This window comes from Leptonotus elevatus, chromosome 16, assembly GCF_054856555.1.
Source record: "Leptonotus elevatus isolate MCC_2025b chromosome 16, RoL_Lele_1.0, whole genome shotgun sequence".
In the NCBI taxonomy this organism is placed as follows: Eukaryota; Metazoa; Chordata; class Actinopteri; order Syngnathiformes; family Syngnathidae; genus Leptonotus; species Leptonotus elevatus.
This window is the reverse complement of record NC_141254.1, coordinates 16,028,511-16,048,226: the sequence shown is the minus strand read 5'-3', so window position 1 is coordinate 16,048,226 and position 19,716 is coordinate 16,028,511. Positions and strand designations below refer to the sequence as shown.

The 19,716-nt window shown below is 40.1% G+C and overlaps 3 protein-coding genes across 6 annotated transcripts in view; 1 reads left to right on the top strand and 2 right to left on the bottom strand.

Annotated features, from left to right (window-relative positions):
• Positions 1–11,767, bottom strand: part of nyap1 (neuronal tyrosine phosphorylated phosphoinositide-3-kinase adaptor 1) — a 42,787-nt gene extending 31,020 nt beyond the window's left edge. For 3 of the 4 annotated variants that reach the window (XM_086098323.1, XM_086098325.1, XM_086098326.1), the window contains exon 1: positions 4,965–5,320. The gene's annotated coding sequence lies outside the window, so the exon portion shown is untranslated. Of the gene's footprint in view, positions 1–4,964; positions 5,321–9,162; positions 9,360–10,592; positions 10,734–10,803; positions 10,945–11,715 lie in introns of those variants that run through there. The other variant, XM_086098324.1, reaches the window with a different exon arrangement.
• On the top strand, positions 8,065–11,631 carry mogat3b (monoacylglycerol O-acyltransferase 3b). The gene is made up of 8 exons (XM_086098330.1): positions 8,065–8,120; positions 9,079–9,176; positions 9,261–9,368; positions 10,152–10,222; positions 10,319–10,523; positions 10,606–10,780; positions 10,851–11,035; positions 11,108–11,631. Exons 2-8 carry the CDS (start codon positions 9,095–9,097, stop codon positions 11,260–11,262), a joined length of 981 nt encoding a protein of 326 aa, XP_085954456.1. The 5' UTR covers positions 8,065–8,120; positions 9,079–9,094; the 3' UTR covers positions 11,263–11,631.
• A 21-nt stretch (positions 11,768–11,788) lies between the features above and the next one.
• On the bottom strand, positions 11,789–19,420 carry srrt (serrate RNA effector molecule homolog (Arabidopsis)). Its single transcript, XM_086098329.1, has 20 exons — positions 19,335–19,420; positions 18,764–18,882; positions 18,481–18,609; positions 18,254–18,397; positions 17,770–17,958; positions 16,302–16,471; positions 16,050–16,228; positions 15,763–15,870; positions 15,509–15,659; positions 15,282–15,433; positions 15,124–15,185; positions 14,514–14,592; positions 14,221–14,412; positions 13,955–14,122; positions 13,729–13,882; positions 13,404–13,597; positions 12,485–12,641; positions 12,267–12,356; positions 12,091–12,190; positions 11,789–12,009 (listed from the first exon to the last, which is right to left on the bottom strand). Exons 2-20 carry the CDS (start codon positions 18,880–18,882, stop codon positions 11,934–11,936), a joined length of 2,613 nt encoding a protein of 870 aa, XP_085954455.1. The 5' UTR covers positions 19,335–19,420; the 3' UTR covers positions 11,789–11,933.
• Positions 19,421–19,716: the final 296 nt, after the last annotated feature.

Sequence of the window (19,716 nt, the reverse complement as noted above, 5' to 3'; positions counted from 1 at the left end):
CTAACTCCGAGACAGTCACACATGGCAACAAGGCCGGGAAAAAAGTGTTTGCGCCTTGTGTTATTCATTTTTTTGCATGACACCACGCAAATGACTTTGAAAGCAATATAATGAGAGGAAAACAGAGGAGGAAATGAACAAAGATGAGTTGCCTGAAGGAAATCATTAGCGCACATCATTACTCTTGACTGACTGGATTGAGAGTCGGACGCTGAAAGATGCTTGCAAGCGAGCGTTTCAAACGAGTCATTCGCTTCAATTTGCATAACTTGACGGCGCAAGCGCACGTATGACCTTACAATGTGCTGAGCAACATTTTTCCTTGGTCATGTTTATTTATTTGTTGTTTAGTCTAATGGAAGCGAGTAGTTAAAGTTAAATAAATGAATGTTGTTTGTCTGCATGGTAAGCAGCAGCAAATAGATTGATGGGTGGGGATTTGTGCCAGTGAGTAAATTATTCCGCTTTGGCATTTCTATAAAAAGGAGACATTACATTCTATTTGGAATCTGTCTATAAATGTGTCTTTGTGTGTCACGTTGTGTTTTTTAATGCATTTGATAAAACATTAGTGACATCCAGATAGAGGGAAAACTATAGTAAACATGCAAGGAGGGATCTCGTTCACAAATCAAAGGGCTTTGCATTTGCATCAGGCATTCAGATTTTTATGAGGAGAATATGCAAACCATAAATAGAATAACTCAATACTGTAAAAAATAAAAAAAATACAATAAAAGTGATATTTATTGGAAAAAAAATTATTTTATTTTTTTTCCCACTCAGAAATTCTAAGTATTTTGCAAGGAGAGTTTTGAGTACATTTTACCAGTTTATATATTAATTCATTCACTGCCATTCACGGCTATAGACCTCAAAAATTCATTTGAACTATTTTCTATTAGTTTAACATTTTTTCCCACTTTTGTTAACATAAGTATGAAAGCATAGATTATTTTTTGTATTGGAACAGATATAAAATTTGTGATTTATTGTGAGTTAACTAGTGAAGTCATGCGATTAATTATGTTTAAAAATTGTCATCACCCGACGGCCCTAATTTTTAATAATAAATTCTTTAAAAAAAAAAACATTATTAAAAATAAAAAATTTAATAAATGTTTTTTTTAAAGAAACAATTATTAAAAATTTGGGGCATCAGGCGATTAAAATTTGTAATCGTAATTAATCGCATGACTTCACTAGTTAACTCTCGATTAATCCAAAATTTTATATCTGTTCTAAATGTACAAAAAAATTATATTCAAAAAATTCTAGGTTTTCATACTCTTGTTAACAAAAATGGGGAAAAAAATTATATTGGTCATTTTACCATGCACCAAATTACAACCGAGTCTTACATATTCTATCGGCCATGTTAAATAGCGAAAAAATACAAACCAGGATCGTCTTGTCGAAAGACTAACGTCTAACTTACTGAGCTAACAGTCCAGTAATGATCTTAGTGTTCATTTTTAGTGCTGACATTGTAATGTATGTCAATTCGCCGCCACGGACTAATGTTTGGGGTCAGGATGAGGCTTTCGGTGAGGTTGTACAGTACACGTTACGTCTTTACATGGGACACTAATGGTTGAGATTAGGAACAGGCACAGTGAGATTGTAGACCGAAAACATGGAGTCAACACTAAAATAACCACTGTACAAATAGCTCAGTCAGATAAACACTCGCCTTCCGACCAGACGGACCGGGTTCGAGACTCACACTTTTGGATTTTTGCGCTTTAACATGGCCGATAGAGGTCGCGCTTAACTAAAATATGTAACACTTGGTCGTAATTTGGCATCTCTTCAAAATGACCTATGACCAAACGTGTTTCTTGGAGGTACGAGGGTTCCCGCCTGGCACCATCAATATACTAACACACATCAGAAGCGGCGTGGCTCAGGTGGTAGAGTGGTTGGGAGGTTTGTTCCTTAACACTCGAGTAGCTTCTTTTTTTTTTTTTTGATGATAAACTGGTAAAATGCACTCAACTCTCCTTGTAACATTTACTTACAATTTCTGAAAGTAAATAAATAAATATTACCTTCTTTTTTTTTTTTACAGTGAATATATCAACCGTACATTTACATAATAGATTACTGAAAGGGAACCAATTCTACAAAGCTGTACATGTCACACCTGTTTGTGTTCTACTTCTAAACAATACCTCCATGACTGCTCAGCCAGCCAGACAAAGTGATCCTCTAAAAGAGAGAAATGGTCTCAAAACGTCAGCATCTGCCACATCTGTCTTACGTCCGTCACTAGCTTGCCACTGCCCATCTTTTCTCATCCTCCCTTGTGCTCTGTGAGACGGGTGAGGGGGCTTCAATTGTCCTCCACCCCATCAATTTATGGGTTTCACTCCACCACCGTAACTCTCCTCCCGTTTTCAGGATCAGCCGTGAAAAGGCATTTGGATTATAATCTTCAAGACCAAAAGCACAAAAGATTGCCTCGCTAGAACCAAAACGTTTGGGGAGAGGTCTGTTAGCAGTCTCGTCGCTGAGGCGCCTCCAAAGTCATGCGGCTGATGTGATGCAATTTGGGATTCGACCACAAAATTCTTAAATTGCGTTCAATTGGCCGTGAATGCAGAGTGATTAAAAAAAGTCGACACAGTTCCTCTTCAAATGCTAGGTTTTTGTGGTGTAAAGAAAGACACCAAAATGAATCATTTCAAAACTTTTTCCACCATTGATATGACCTATATATATATTTTTTGTTTTTTGTTTGTTTTTTTGCTTTCAAGAAAAAAATCTGAAGGTTTTTGATTGCTTTTTGGAAATATTCAAAGTTCCCTCCAGCTTGACAGAAGTTCTAACCTACTTTCATTGGACCATATCAAAATCTCCAAAACACATGGGACATTTTGTTATGTTGTTATGGGAATAGTTTTACTTCCTCCCCCCCCCCTCCTCTCCCTCTCAATTGAGTTGTACAGGTTATAGGTCCCAAAAAAAAAAAAAAGGGGTGTGTATACTTGTATCCAATGTATCTCAGAAAACAGAGCAACAAATAAATGTTCTGTGAAAAAGATGGGGCAGCCTCAAGAAGTAGTTAGTTGACGTTAAGTCAGTAAAACTCAACGTAAATGTAGAGCATAGAACTTTTATGTTTTACAATCATGCCTTTTGTCAATTAAATTAAGATCAACTGCTTGTGCCAAATTATGGAAATTGAATTATGGCCCAAAAAAGGTTTAACCTTGAACATGTTCAAATTTCTTGGCGACACGAAAAACTGTTTGCGACCATTAAAACTGTTGCGAACGTTTGCGACCTTGAACGAACCCCGACGACAAACAAACAAACAAACAAACATTCGCTGCCTTTGTAAACACTCGCAAGCCCTTGCCGCTCAGTGTTTGTTAAATAAAAACACTTAGGAAGGGAACCTTTAAAAAAAAAAGATTGCATGTTAAATCGCAATATTGATAGAAATTAAATTGTAGTTAATATATTTGTCCAAATTGTTCAGCCCTACATGGCTGCCTAAAAATGATGCGAAGTATTGGTTTTGAGAGCTAGCTTGCCTTTTTAAAAATGCCTCCAATTCAATTCAACACGGTAAATCCTCAAGGACGAGCGCTTTTCAGAACACCGCATCTACAGACACACTCACAGTGTGGGATCACCTGCAGGCAGACTTCCCTCTGCCTCCGAGCTCCAAAAGCACATGTGTGAACACAGCCTGCCCTCAGTGACCCCCCCCCCCCCCCCCCCGCGCCCGCCCGCCCAACCACCTCCCAAAAACACATCATCTCTCTCTTCCAATAACATGATGGACGGCACCCGCCAGGACACACAAGCGCGTCCCCATCTTATCTGAGCCTAATTATATTCTTAGTTTAAATTCAGCCTCAAGGTCAAAGTGAGAGTGAAGAATCCAACATGCCAGAGTCCCCCCTGCTGTCATCCAATGTGATTTGCTAATGCATATAACAAATGAAATGCCTGCTCAGCGCAGGTATAAAAAAAAAACAGTATGTTTGCATTTATAACACCCCCTTGAATTTTTCACAAGGGAGGGGACTTCTATTAAGCCTGTGGTAAACTGGTCAACTGTCACATCCCTGGGGGGGGGGGGGTAGAAAGGAAAAGAACAGCACTGCTGACAATCATTAAATTACACATTTAAACCCATTCCACTAAGTTTCTGCTTATCAATCATTTGGTGTCTCTATTTTATGCCTCCAAATATTCTGCTCATCCACACGCGCTAACAACACCTGGCTGCGCGCGCACGCGCACACCAAACACCGCCATACAATCACAACCAGAGTGACATCCCATTCCATTCCGCAAACATACATAAAAATAGCATCCTGTCATGCTTTTATCACATGCGTAAGGCATGCAGATGTTCGCCGTCGCGGGCCTTGCAGAAACTGGCGAGCGCGCGCACGCACGCACGCGGCTGCCTTGCTCGGCGTTTGATTCGGGGCGGCGCGCACGCTCGGGCATCACCGCTCAGCTGACGGAGGGAGCTTGTTTTGGGGTGAAATATTCATAAGGGGGTGGTGGTGGTGGTGGTGATGGTGGTGGAGGGATTGTTACGACTTTGCTTCTTTAAAGTGCGCGCCGCCGGGGCTACACATGTAACAACAACAACTACAAAAAATATAGTGATGATGATAATAATAATAATAAAGGCCTGATATTCACAGAGGCGAGCTTCAAGGTTGAATAGCACGCGGACTAGTTCGCTGTCATGCTGATATTTGTGTTGAAAAGGCTTTCAAAAATGATCATCATTTAAAAAAATAAATTAAAAAAAAACACACGTCAGGCCCCTGTTGCGACGCTTCTACCGCAGCAGCCATGCGAGGAGGCTGCGTGAGCGCATCCCTATATTTTCCCGCCGCCGAATAAGACGCATTATTTGACGACGACATCACGCAGAGCGATTGATTTATGGCGCAAATAAGATGCCCTCACATGAAGGTGAGACCTACCTTGGTGGTCAATCCGCAGAAGCAGACTGGCCCGAAGCCAAGCGGCTCGCCGGATGGAGACAACAACAAAACCACGCCGGTTGTTGATGACACAGCTGTCCTGCTAAGGCGCCGCTGAGAGAGGGCGTGAATTTTGGAGGGAGGGAGGGAAAAAAAAAAAAATCCCTCCCCAGATGTGTCAACCGAGGCTGGGTTTAAAAATCGGCGATTTCGAAGTATGTCTCCCGATTGACGCCTTTCTCTTGACGTGGGAGCTCTTCCATTTTTTTAGGATAAACAGCGCGGTTCGGCGCAGCCTCCTGATTGGGAAGCATCGTGCAATTCAATGCGACGTTGGAGGGAGAGGGAAAGGTGGGGTGTGGGGTGGGGGGGGGAACCCGTGTAAAAAAAAAAATACACACACACGCACGCGTCCTTCAGTGTTTGAGGGGGAAAAACATGCTTTGCGGGCTATGAGGAAGAGAGAGGAGGATGAGGAGCGTAGATAGAGGAGGGGAAAGACGTCAAAACAAAAAAACAAAAAAAATAACAAATGCGTAGATGGCGATGCCAGTGTTGGTTCACACGTTGGGCATCCTTGCTGTGCTCCATATATTCACATCATCATCATCATCATCATCATCATCATCATCATCATCATCCATAAGAGCTCAGTCGCCAGTTGTTACGGGCTTAGCAGCCATCACTCAACTGTTATTAGTAGAGTAAATTATGGAATGCCCTTTAACATGACACAACAAACAGGAAGACGCATTATTATTATTATTATTATTATTATTATTATTATTGATGTGTCTTTGTGAAGTGAAAAATAAGACCGATTTTGAGGTGTGTGAGGCGAGTGTTATGTATGCATTATAATATAGATACTGTTAACACATGGCTGATGTAGGGGAGGACACGCCCCCTGAACAGGACAGACGGACTCAAGATTAGGTACAACTACGCTATCTTCGTTAGAGCCAATGAAAGAGCTTGTATTTTGAAAATATACAAAGTCTACACACCCCTGTTCAAATGCAATGTTTTTGTGACACAGATCAAGATAATTAATTTCAAAATTGTGCTTTAATCTTTTCGTCGGAAAGTAAAAAAATAAACTAAAATAATGACATTCAAGTGTTTCTATGATTAACCTTAAAGTTCAGATGTTGCGTGAACGCTGACTACCATTTTGAACTGCTCAGAATTCCTTCCACCTTGTCTCTATGAATAAATAGCCTATATGTCCACTGTTAATTAAAGAACTGCACTACCAGTGTCAATTAAAACTACAAGCATTTGTGTCAAGTTGAGTTTGTGCAGGTGTACCTAATGTTATGGCCAACAGGTGCGGGAAGCACACTAGCAAAGCAGACACGGACCTTGAGTCGTGTATCACAAAGATCTTTGGACCTTCTAACGCAAAACTCAAAGTCCAGAAGAGTGTCTAACTAAGGAAAAAGCGCAATACAGCGGATAGCACATATGTGAAAGTGGCCTATAAATTGCCAGGACACAAAAATAGGTACATCTGCACCAATCAAAATCCACAACTATGCTCCTGTAATTGTGACTCGTCTACGAACTAAATTCGGAGCGCAGAAGATAATACTTCCTCCCTACAAGCCACTGCAACATACATATCCATCCTGGTTGGTCGATATTTAGTGTTTAACTTTAGGCTAGTAAGCTGCAAAAGAATCAAAAATCCTATGCAAAGATCAGGAGCGAGGATGATTGTTTAAAACGTCCATTATTTTGTTGGCAGATGGCAAATCCGCCCAAGGCTCCTTGCGAGATGTGATGTTAAAAGCTCCTTCACGCCTACCATCCGCCCGCACAGGTGTTTAGACGGCAACAAAAGCATCAGCAGGATTAATAACTTGATGGTGACTGCATTTCAATGAGGTGACGCCAGTTGCTACTCTCTAATGGGATGGAGTTTTACTGCTTTGACAACAACAAATGCACAATGTAAAAAAAAAAAGATGATTTATCCGTCTTCATTCCATCCAGACCGACTGCATGAATCAATAAGGAATTGAAGGAAATTGAGCATGCCTATAATAAAATGTAAAATATTTATTTATTTTGTATAAAAATATACTTTGAAAAATATAATACTAAAACTATAATATATTATACTAATATAATTGCACATGTATATATATGCACATAAATACATACATATAACAAAGAACAATGGTCATCAACAGTAGGTATGAGGAAAATACAACCCATTTATTCCAAACATTTGGGTTACATAACTTCAACCTCAAACCTGCAATGTTCTGCACTTGAATAAAATAAATACAAAATAAAAGTCAATAAAACTGAATTATATTTAATGTCTGAGATTTTGTATGTAGATCAAGGACCACGAGTAGCCCGCGGGGGGGATGTTCCAAAAATAGACCAGCAGTGATTGGGCATTGTAATTTTCTAGGAATGTTGTATAACTGATGATCTGAAAATGTAATCAATTATTCCATAGATTTCTCAACAACATATGATTAAAACACAATATGAGCACATTTGTCATTTCAGAAGTGTGTATCAAACGGATAGCCCTTTGCACTAATCAGTAGCCAAGAAGTGGGTTGGTGACCCCTCCCTGATCGGACCGATATCTGGTATCAATATTGGACTGAGACACCCGTCCATACAGCTATGTATATATACACCAAAGAGTGTATGAGTTGGGGACAAAGACGACTGTCCATGGTCCTGAAATTGGGGTCCCACATTTGAAAGCTGATAAAACTTTGCTACATTTTTTTGTAAATGTTGCACACTTAAAAAAAAGAAGTTACTCCATGTAAAGAGCAAACATGTAAACCCCTTACAGTCTCATTTTTCATTTCATTTTGACAATAAAAGCGCTTGTATTGAAGTGAAGTTCTCCTTTTGACATTTAAAGTCTCCAACTGAGCACACCATAAACTTGTGTCGTCTCCACAAGAGATGACACAAGTGGACAAAACAACGTGTGATTAGAAAAGAGCACGTTTTTATCTTGCGCACCGATCGCTTGTGTGACAAAGTATCGGGGGTGGAGTGGATTTGTTATCAGGAGCTTTTGCACGATCCGGTCAAAGTGCACAGCGCATGAGGTGATTTTACCACACTGCTTCGTGAACATCCTTTCAAAAAGACGACAAAAGCAGTTATCAGGTAAAAGTTTTTTTTTTTTTTTTTGATTGTGGCATGTGCTTGAGATTCATGGAAGCCATTTTGATTCATGTGCTTGGTGCTCTTATGATTGCTCTAAGTTATGAACGCTCTTTTCTGCTTTTGCCCGTGAGCTTATTCAGCAGGAAGTCAGTTGATGCCGCCTTTGTCTTCTTCAAAATACAGAACACTTCTTCAAGCCGAAGCGGTCACATGTCATAAGCTTCTTTTCTCTTTAATGTATAACGGCAGCTTTTTTTTTTTTTTTTGTCACACAGCATTATCTACCGTATGGAAAGCTTTTCTTTTGTCCAACAGTACTTCTATTTTAAAAAATTTATTATTAGGAAAAAATGTAAATAGATTTTTTTTTTTTTACAGTATCTATCTTTTGTCCTGTATTTGTAGTTGACAGTTAAGCTAATTATTTATTTTTATATATTTTTTGTTATCCATCTTATTTTTTAATATATGTTTTTTTTACAATATAAGATTTTTTAGAGAAATATTTTTCTTTTGTCCTGCATTTGTAGTACAATTACAATTTAGCTTATTATTTATTTGTATCTATTTATTTTTGTTATTTATCTAGCTTTTATATATATATTTTAAAAAATTACAATGTAAGATTTTTTTTTTTTTTTTTACAATATTTCTCTTTTGTCCAGTATTTGTAGTTGACAATTTAGCTAATTATTTATTTTTATTATTCATGTAACTTATTTTCAATCTATTATGTATTTATAACTAACACTGAAAAGGTTTTTGGTTTGTTCTACTACCATTTCATCAATGTTCCTTTCAGTTAGGCTTGATTTTTGCACGCTTGTCAATGAATGAGCAAGTACATCCTGCTTTTCTTCACTACAATAACTGCTTTTATGCTTTTAACACACTGTTATGAAAACCACGTTTGATGTGAAAGTTTTAAATGTGGTGAACTTTAAAGAGATGCCAACAGCCCACAGGTTGTCGGCATGACAACGCCAAAAACTCCAAATAAGGACTTGATAGAGGCCTTAAGTGTTCTACAATGGATACTGACCTTTCTCTTCTTGGGTATGTCGCCCTCATCTGTACATTTATGCTATTGTGAGCGTACGCCCGGGTTGCTTGTAAACTTCCTTTTGCATCCGTCTTCAGGAGTTGCTAGCATCATCTTGATGGTGGGGCTCATGTTTACATCACTGTGGCTGCTTCCCACTCTGTACTTCATATGGCTTGTGATTGACTGGCAGACGCCTGAGAAAGGTAAATGGAAATGACCGAGGGACATTGCAGGTTATGTTTATTGTTCAACGCAAACAAACCACATTTTTGCACAAATGGGCAGCAAAGTAATGCGTTTGCGTTGACTTGAGCACAAAAACAGTGAATAGATGGCATTTTCAGCAAAGAGCGGAGGATAGGTTCTCCCAAAAAGCCAACAATGTGAATTTAGGACTGCCAAACTGCACATTTTTTCATTACTGTATACCATTATCGTAACTAATTCAAACTAGATGTGCTTATTAGAAGTGGGTGAATTATGTTGTCGGTCGGAAGAATTTTTGGTTTTGATATATTGACCTTAAAGTGAAAAGAAAGATAAGACAGAAAAATTAAATGCCATACACAACCACAAGGGGTCATATAGAAGAATTCAGACCAACCCAGTGAGTTGTTTTAACAGGATAACATGTTAAAATAGGCAGATATTGTAAAATAAATGTAATTTCACTCACTCATGGATTTATAGCATTTTTCAAAAGAGCTGCTCATTTGCATGGTATATGGGGATTTATTATGCAATATATTAACCTACATTTAAGCTTCTTTTTTTCCCCCTGGCAACCGTACCGCTCAGCATTCAGATGGAATTTCTGATTTGTAGTTTGAAGAATAAGACTCCATTAATCTCCAAAAATAAAAGCAAACAAAGGTTGCATCGGGTTATTCAATTCACTTATAATCCATGCAAAAGAGCAACTATGAAATGATACCACTTTATATTGCCCAAAAAGAACTTTTAAATAATAAAACATTGTCTATCAGGTGGCAGGAGAAAGCAATCGGTGAGGAGGTGGAAGGTTTGGGAACACTACAGAAACTATTTTCCTATCAAGGTAAAACTCACGTTTGCATTTTTTTTTTTATGCACATGATATTTCTACAATTTAAGGACAACTAATTTACTTGGTAGTGACCTTTGTCTTGTTTAGCTGGTGAAGACAGCCGAGCTGAATCCAAACAAAAACTACATCCTCGGCTGTCACCCGCACGGTATAATGAGCATAGGAGCCTTTGGTTGCTTCAACATAGAGTGCTGCGGTTTTTCGGAGACTTTTCCTGGGATGTACGTCTCCCTGGCCGTACTGGCCGGACTCTTCCGGATCCCGCTCTTAAGGGACTACCTCATGGCTGCGGGTACTTAATATCGCGATTGATTGTGTTAATAGCTCTATAAATAAAAGTGAATGACGCTTATAGTCTTACTTTGTTTGAACAGGCCTGTGTCCAGTCAGCAAGCCAAGCCTTGGCCATCTTCTGTCCAAAAGTGGCACAGGAAATGCTGTGGTGATTGTGATAGGGGGCGCTGCAGAGTCTCTGGCTTCCCATCCGGGAGTGCAAACAGTTCTGGTGAAGCAGAGAAAAGGCTTTGTCAGATTAGCGCTTGAGTATGGGTAAGAAGAAAAAAGATACTCACCTGTAAGCAGCTTTTTAATTATGATAACATACGCTCACATTCCTCAGGGCTGACTTGGTGCCCGTTTATTCCTTCGGGGAAACTGAGCTCTTCCAGCAGGTCACGTTTTCAGAGGGCTCATTGGGTCGAAGGTTTCAGGACCTGTTCAAAAAGATCGTGGGTTTCGCCCCATGCCTGTTCATCGGTGAGCGTTGGGCAGTGCTGCCCTCCAGGACTCCCATCACCACAGTGGGTGAGTGTTTAGTTCCAAAAAGTGGAACTCATGCGCTGCACCCGGGTTTATATTCTTTATCCTCTTATCCAGTGGGAAGTTCCATCCCTGTACCCCAGCGCATCAACCCCACCGAGGAGGAGGTCGACCACTATCATAAACTGTACATGGAAGCCCTGTTGGGTTTATTCCATGAGCACAAGGTCAGCTGTGGGCTATCAGAGAGTCACAAGCTTTGTTTAATGTAGAGATTTTGCTTCCGCATGACCTGCATCAATGGACTAAGTGACCATGTGAGTGTGTTTAAAATGAAATAATGTTAATCCATTCACAGTACCGCTGTGAAATGTGAGAATGGCCACAATGTCAGCTGGGTCAAACTAACTCAAGGGTATTTTTTAACAAGACAGGGTAACTAGGAGTTGAACATAATGTTTTACTAAATGACCACTTTTTTTATTTGAAGACGACACTGTGTGTTGGGACACATTTCACTATTAAACATTTCTCATGAATGTATGCGGTAGTCATAGCTGTAGTTTATATTTTACCCAGTAGAGGGCCCCCCCCCATCCCTCACCACTACTGCATGCAAGCGGGGTTAGAGGGTTTGCCAAACATCGACTGAATATGAAAAAAAGCTTCAGTCTACTAGTGTCTTACTTAAAAAATAAAGTTCAACAAATCATGTTTTGACTCACTTAAAGATCTAAAGCTTCATTGTTGACCTTTGATCTCTGTGGCGTACATTTTGCAGCCTTGAATGCAGATGAATGTTAGGAGATGAGAGCTTTATTGAGTAACTGTATACATCAGAGGTTCATTATACTTGCACAATAATTACAAGATTAAACGCTAACAAAAAACACTACAGTACATGTGGACAAAAAATGAGAACTAACATGGGCAAGGGAAGCTTCTAAAAGAAATCCGTATCGTCTGGTGCATCCAAGTCCCGATATTCAATGATGTTTCGTGGGTCACCCCGTGACATTCTAAAATCAAAAAAAGCCCCCAAATGATCATGAATACATTGGATTCAATTGTGCGGAGACTTTTTAGAGTTGTGGTCTTACCTGAGGTTGCGTGGTTTCCCAAGATAGCCGCCTTGTCCACGGAAGTTGTCGTAGTTTCCTCGCCCCCCTCCAAAATGGTTGGGAGGGTAAGGGGGTGCACCTGCAATCAGGAATGGAATTATCCACAAATATGAAGAAGGAAAAAAAACGCTAGTTAATGTGATTCAAGAACATACCACCATAACCCATAAGTGGGGGGCGGGGCTGCACAAAGCCCATTGGAACCTGGGGACCTTGTGGAGAAAACGGCATTGGAGACAGCAATCCTACCGTGAAAAAGAAAAAAAAAGATCTCGTATTGTTGAAAGATTAGGACGATCCTTTCATTCAGTCAGTCCACCCTTTATGAGCAACATTGTAATCGGAAGTGATCAGTCAACTGCTGACAGCCCACCTTGGCCCGGAGCTGGTAGAGGAGGAAGTTTCATCTCCGGCAGAGACGGCCTCTTGGCATCCATCAGGAAATTGTTGAAAAACACCACCTCCTTTTTCACCTCTTCCATTTTGTCCCCGTGTTTGTTCAGGATGTGTTTTCGCACAAACTCTGGACCCTGAACCAGTCAAACACGAATGAGAAGTAGAATTACATCCAGGGCTACATTTGATTTTTGAAAAGAAAAAAAAAGGTAGAATAAGTATGTAAAAAGGTGGAGCCAGCTCGCAATCAGTCCAGGAAATGACCCGTTTCTTGGCCAAAGTCAGATGGGAACGGTTTCAGCCGAGCATAGAAAATGGCTGGAATGGATGGTGTACGCAAAACATGACACATTTTTTTTATTTCAGCATTTGTAATTAATCAATTAGGAGATAATTGAACAAAATAAAAAGTAGATGTGTTTATTTTACTGTTCACAAAAAGTATTTAATGGGAGAAGTAAATCAAATGAAAAATAAATAATGGAGCAGCTGCAGATTATACTTTACACTCAGCAATTCCCCAATTGTACACTAGTGTGCTCCCTCACTGAAAGAAATTTTCCAACTGTGCAGTAATGCTATATTACCGGTAGTTTCAACTAGTTAAAGTTAAGTACAGTTCAGTTGTGCTTGTAAAGTCAATACGTTTACAATTGATCTTTTTAGAACTGCTTTTTAATGTGCAATACATTTTAATTTAATCGTTATTTAAGCAGTGTTGTTATAATGCCGACTACAATATTAAATAAAGGAATAATCTTCCCTCATTTTTAGAAAACACTTGGAAAACACTTCTAACGCTATATTTCAATGTGGGTCATGAACGTAATACTTAAGCGGAGTATTTTTTTATTTTACTTTGTGCCACTGCAGTTGTATTAGAACAAAAAGGTCACCTTAAACTTCTTGCCGCTAAGAGGGCAGAGCCACTTGTCCTTTCCGAGCTCCTGCGTGTTGGCAGAAATAAATTTCTCCATCTCCTCAGCGGGGTCTTTGCGGCCCATCTTTACCGCCTCTTCCTCAGACAGGTTTTCTTTAGTACTATACAAAGAACTCAGCTTCTCCTCCAACACCTTCTGCCACTGTTGCACTAGTGGAGACATGAGTAATTGCTTAATTGTTATGACACACTTTTTGAACTGAGGGAATTCCTTTTGAAAGCAAAACACCATTTTGCTTTTATTTCATACATAAACACCCTTTGCTTTGGTTGACACTGACCTTCTCCTTGAGAGATGCGGTTCGGAGGGACCGGCCCACGGACGTGGACCATGCCGCAGCGGTTGGGCATCTCGTCCTCGCTCGGGTATTCACAGGCATTGTAGTAGTCAATGGAATGCACAATGCGCAGATACAGAATCAAATGGTCCAAAACCTGAGCAAGGAAGAAACATTAAAAAGTAGAAACTCAATAAAACGAGGTAAGACTTAAGTGCTCCAAGCAAACCTTGGCAAGTTTCTCATCCTTCTCCACAGTCATCTCTGTCGAGTGGCCCTCCTTGACATTGTCTTCTTGATCCATCCCACTAGTGGAACCCAGGAGCTCCTCCTCTTCAGCGCTCACCTCCTCTATCAGGTAATCAGTGATATTCTTCAAAACGGGATTTTGAGTCTTCTGAATTGACAAACACAATTTAAAATTGTTACAAAGGCAATCTGAGATCTCTTGCTAAATATTGGTACATAAAAAAAACAAAAAAAACACTGAGTTACTTCAGTGCTTTGGCCTTCTTCCTGCGGCGGGTTGCACCACAAGTCTCCTTTCTCGTCCAAGGAGTGAATGAGTTTGGCAGCCATTTTGATGTCGTTACGGAGCACCTGCTTATGCTGAGTGATGCCGTTGACGTTGCGCACCCTCCGCACAAGGTCCCTGTTCACGCTAGGGGCCAACTCACAGTCACGCGGCTGTGAAAGGGTACAGTTGAGATGGTTAACAACAGTCCCAAGAACACATCTCAATTAAAGCAACTGGGATTGAATTTGAGGATGGCATTCAATTCACTTACACGAATGTTCTGAAGATTCCAGCACACCTCTTTGATGTTGACACTGCGGTCAAAAGTCACCCAGCAGCGTCTGTAAAACCTGCAAAGGTATTCAGTTTCGTTTGAAATGGGCACTTTTTTTACTTTGTGCTTATAAATGAGAATGTAAATAAATTCACATTATCATTTATAAGTATACATATTTCAATCATGTGCTATATTTCTTGACACAAAAATCATGTTTTATTTGGAGGTGGGGGGCTTAAATGGATTTTGGCCTTTTAAATAATTTCAATGGACAAAATTGATTTGATACAATGTACCTAAATTAGAGGTGCAAATATGAAACAATAAAATGTATTTATATTGATTATCAAATCAGTAATTATTTTTCATGATCAATTGTGAATGTCCTGCTGTTTAAGACACGTATGAAAAAGTACACTTTGTTTTTTTAAATCCGATTCATTGAATAATAATTTAAAAAAAATGTTAGTTGCAATGTTAAAATAAATTGTATGATGAGCTTGGTCAAAGGAACAAATTGAACTTGTAACCCTATAAAGGAACACTTGAGGAGCAGAAGAGCGAGCGAGGGGAGACAGCAGAAGTATGCTTTTCCACAACTAACCTGCGCTCTGGATGGGGGTCAGCCAAGCAGACGCGGAGGAAGCCAGGGTAGCGGCGACATAGCTAGAGTGGATTCAAAAAATAAAAATAAAAACTTATGAGTATGCTGAATAGGAAATGTACAATCAGTGAACAGCATTGAGTGCTGGCTCAACTCACAGCTACAATCTCAGCCTTGGAAATGGTGGGCGCGATGCTTCTCATGAAGAGCGAGCAAGTCTTGTGGAGAGGACGTGGTCTTGGAGTGTCATCTTTCTTTTTCTCCACTTTCTTCTCCTCCTCCTCTTCAACATTCTGCTTCGGTTGTTCCTCTAAACCGACAACAGATTCTTGTGAGTGAGTGTGTGGCTTAAATCTTACGCTTCTCACTATATCGGATTCCTCACCTCCACCTTCCTCCTCCTTGTCTTCCACGTCATCTTTCTTCACCGACTTTTCAGAGCAGACCGAGTTTGAATCCGATTCAGAGTCAGAGTCGCTTTCAGAGGCGCTGGCCTCGTCGTCGCTGTCTCCGCTGCGCTTCCTCTTTCTCCTCGGCTGGTGAAATCATAGCAAGATAGCGACAGAGCATGTGAGATGCATGTGGGACATTTCTGTTCCATGCTAAAAAGAAAAAAAAGTTGCTGAAGGTGACACAAACCTTCTTGAGTTCAGGTATTTCTTCTTTGGCTGCTTCTTTCTCTGCCTCTGCTTTGACATCATCGCCTCCTGCGGCCATCCTCTCAGTGGAGACAGAATCACTCTCATCCTGTCAAACGGTTTTACAGTCAAGATTGGGTACAGCTTACTATTAAAAATCTGAATTCAAAATCCCAACTTGTGTTGACAATTTCTTTTAAATGAACATTTTATAGGACAATAAGACAAGCATACAATGTTCACTCGACACAATAAATCAGCTGCCACTACTATCAAAACCAAACATACTTTCTCATTCTTGTCTTTCGCCACTGACGGTTTGCTGTCGCCATCCATGTTCTTATGATGGTCGCTCTTGGGTGGTTCAGCTCCACCAGGTGCCAATTTCTCCCTTTCTTCCTCCTCCTCAGAAGGCAATTCCAAGATGCGGAGATCATGGTCTGTCCCTCCTTCCATCTTTATCACAGCTGCAAGCAGGCAAGAGGGAGAATTGTACAGGTCCCAGCAAAGAATTGACATCGCGTTTGAGAGAATCCTCACCTGCATCCAGGACCTTCATGATTGCCTGCGTCTGTTCAATATCCAACGAGAGGTTATCGAACCAGCCGTTCTCCATCAGAAACATGAAGACATTCAGGCGGTTGTTGAGGGATCTGGATGCCTCCAACTTAAGTCGGCTGGCCTCTTCTGGGTGGTACTTGGACCTGAACCTGTGTCCAGAGTTGTGGGTCCACAAAACAGCAGGGAGGGAATGGCGAGGAGCGGGATGTACAAGTTAGTAGGCACAGAATTACACTCCATTCATTTTGATACAATTTCAAAAAAATCACTTATAATAAATCATTTGACATCATTTTGCTGAAAATTTTGAAAATGCCAAATCAAATCAGTGGATTGAAATATACAAGATGAATTAATGCAATCCTTGTTTAAAGTCTTAAATGTTGAGACTGTGATCATCATGGTTTATTGATAACATTAGAAAAGTTGGAGATCAACTCACCACAACAGAAGAAAATTACAGCACGGAAAAAAAAACATTCACATATTGAAATGTTCATTGAGTGAACTACAGTTACCTTGTGTTCTGCCACTTTTTTAAACAAAATAAATACAGAGAGGTCTCCTCTGTAAGAATGGGCTCCACTTCACCCCATTGGTGTTTCTGTATACACGTATTGAGTTTAGGGATTCGATTTGGTCCCAATAGAAAAAGAAACTTGGAGGAAAAAGCCGAAAACAAGAAAACTCCTAGCGCGGAAGAGTAGTTGCCCTATCTATCTAAAAATCCTGATACTGTGTGTCTAATAGCAACTGCATTGTGCGCAGTGCATGCCCTTGCTGTCTAAGTCGGATTCTTGCGGAGTTCCACTTTTTCTGGAGAAAGACACGCCGTGGTAGTGGGGATGGAGGGAGGAAAATGGTTAAGTCAAAACAGAACAAATTTGCATGAGGCCTGTTAAACAAGTACAATAAGCATTAACAGGTTGTGTTGTGAATAATGACTTATTGTGACTTAGAATACTGAGTAGCTTATTTGAGAAAAGGATGCTACTGGGAGAGAAGTTACAGGTTTTACTGACACGTGTGCAACTCTTGCGAATGATGCAGTATTTAGAGCACCAAGTGCAACTTGATGTTGAATTTAGGGTTGATTTTCCACACAAGTCAATCGTTAAATTGTGGGCCTGTTTCTACAGCCTGGGTGCAACAACACTTCAAGTTAATACTGAACAAATTAGACTATAGAATTATTAAGTGCTTATTATGCATTGATAATATAATTTCTTCATGCATCAGCAACACAATACGTAAATATTAACTTTACAGTATGGACCCACTAGAGGACCAGGCCCACACACTGTTCAGTATAAATCATATCTATGAATGGTCAATCACGATTAGCAGACTTAAAAAAAAAAAACATTCTACCAACGCGATCTATTAATTACAACTCTATCATGACTGACAATTAAGGCACTGAAAGACAAGAGAATCCAGACCGTACCACTCTTCATCTTTATGAGCCAAAAAGAAGTCTTGCATCTGTTGCCGGCGGTAGTCAAGCTTGTACTCGTTGTAGCGCTTGACCGCTTCGGTCTCATCCACGGAATCATCCAGAGAAATCAGGAACTCCTTAAAGGTCTTCATGATTGGTGGGGGCGGACCAAAATCCATTTCATGGATGTTCCCGAGCCTGAAGAAAGACAAGGGAATCTTTTTAGTGGCTTAATGGACAGAAGAGCAAATTTGGTAGTTCTAGTTTTATACACAAACCAGGCTTTCCCCCCTGCATGTTTGAGGATCTTAAATCTGAAACCACCACTATCCTCAGTTGAGAGCAGAAATTGCATAATTGTATGCTGTCTTCATTATTACTACTACAAGAAGTATATCTACAGCTGCAGAAAATGCACGTAACTAGATGTCTTGCAATCAGACAAATGAGAACAAATTCTGAAAGTTCCTTCAGTAACATTCAAGTCTCTCACCTAGCCTGAATGGGAATACCATGATGAGGCTGCATGAGGTGCATGTCCGGGTGCCCCCATTGCTGTGGGGGGCCGTAACTGGGCCCTCCTCCTCCATAGCCCATGTCGTACCCACCACGGTAGGGATCTCCACCATGGTCATCCCTGCCAGGTTAGAATAATTAAATAAGTAATAAAGAGAATCAAATGTAAATGACTTGTGACAAATAGGGTTTTGCTAAACTCACCAGTCTCTTCTCATGCGTTTTGGCTGGGAACTCATGTCGTGTCTGGGTGGGGTGAATCTCTCCCTGCGACCTCTGTCGTAATCCCGGTACTCTCCACGGCTTCTCCGTTCCCTGCCCCTGTCCCACTCTCTGGGACAGAGACGTCCAACAAAATTAGTTAGTTATTTTAGAAAGCCAAATTATTTAAAATCAAGGATGTGACAAGAAGGCAACTACTTATAATTCTGGAATCTGAGTCAAATGTTAAGGACAGCCTTGTCGGTAGCTATGATATTTGACTTACCTGTCATTCCACTCATCTCTATGTCGGTCTTCTCTCTCTCTGGAACGATCATAGTCACTCCTTTCCCGTCGGAATTTGTCCCTTCTTCTGCGATCGTACTCGTCGTCACTGTCTCCCATCTACATGAAGACAAAAAGAAAATCAGAGAAATCCGAGCACGTAGCCCGTCTACTGTGTCTAGTGAGGACAAGGACAAATACATCAACGAGCCAGAAGACGCAGCTACATTAGCATGATGCTATGCTAACAAACAGCCTTTGTCGTTAGCAACGGGTTCATTTCCTGTCAGAATTCTGATGAGTTAAAAGTTATTTGAGGTAATATAAAGTAACATTACGTAGACGGTAATAAATGTATTACTCAAGTATGGTTAAAAACGAACACACGTGTTTTCTTTAATCACTTCGTAGCGTTAGCAAACGTAACCGAGGTTGATATCGAGCATGCGCTTTAAGACTACATTATACAGAAACGAAACAAATATCTAATTTGGAGACAAACCAAACAGTCAAACTACATGTGGAAGTGTTGGTGAAAGTTAAAATGAATAGCTCTTAAAATTTTATATTACGCTTGCTTGTCGCCGGTGTCTTCAAATTCCTCGAGGGTTTTCTCCTGGCCAGTGGCCACTGGTTTTTCTTTAGTTGAAAAAACGAGACAAAAAACAACAGTACTGTGCACATTATCGCCACCTGCTGTCTGACGTGTAAACTGACGTTCTGCAATCCACAGCGGCATCACATATTTTGTATACTGTCTGTATAGCATTTTGGCGAACTTTGTTTCGTCAGACAGCTCGAATAAATACAATATTAAGAGCAATTGGTGCTGCAAATAAAGGCAAAAAAATAAATACAGTAAACTCAAAAGATGAGGAATGAAAATAATTCATATACATATATATTTTTATTTTATTTTGGGAAAGGAATGTTTTTGACTATTTTCTGACATTA

Coding starts and splice junctions, on each gene's coding strand:
- mogat3b (XM_086098330.1), top strand. CDS start 9,095: ATGACAACGCCAAAAACTCCAAATAAGGACTTGATAGAGGCCTTAAGT. Junction 9,369..10,151: donor CTGGCAGACGCCTGAGAAAG/GTAAATGGAAAT, acceptor ATTGTCTATCAG/GTGGCAGGAGAAAGCAATCG. Junction 10,781..10,850: donor AGATTAGCGCTTGAGTATGG/GTAAGAAGAAAA, acceptor CACATTCCTCAG/GGCTGACTTGGTGCCCGTTT.
- srrt (XM_086098329.1), bottom strand. CDS start 18,882: ATGGGAGACAGTGACGACGAGTACGATCGCAGAAGAAGGGACAAATTC. Junction 14,593..15,123: donor GACCCCCATCCAGAGCGCAG/GTTAGTTGTGGA, acceptor ATACCTTTGCAG/GTTTTACAGACGCTGCTGGG. Junction 14,123..14,220: donor AAGAAGGCCAAAGCACTGAA/GTAACTCAGTGT, acceptor TTGTCAATTCAG/AAGACTCAAAATCCCGTTTT.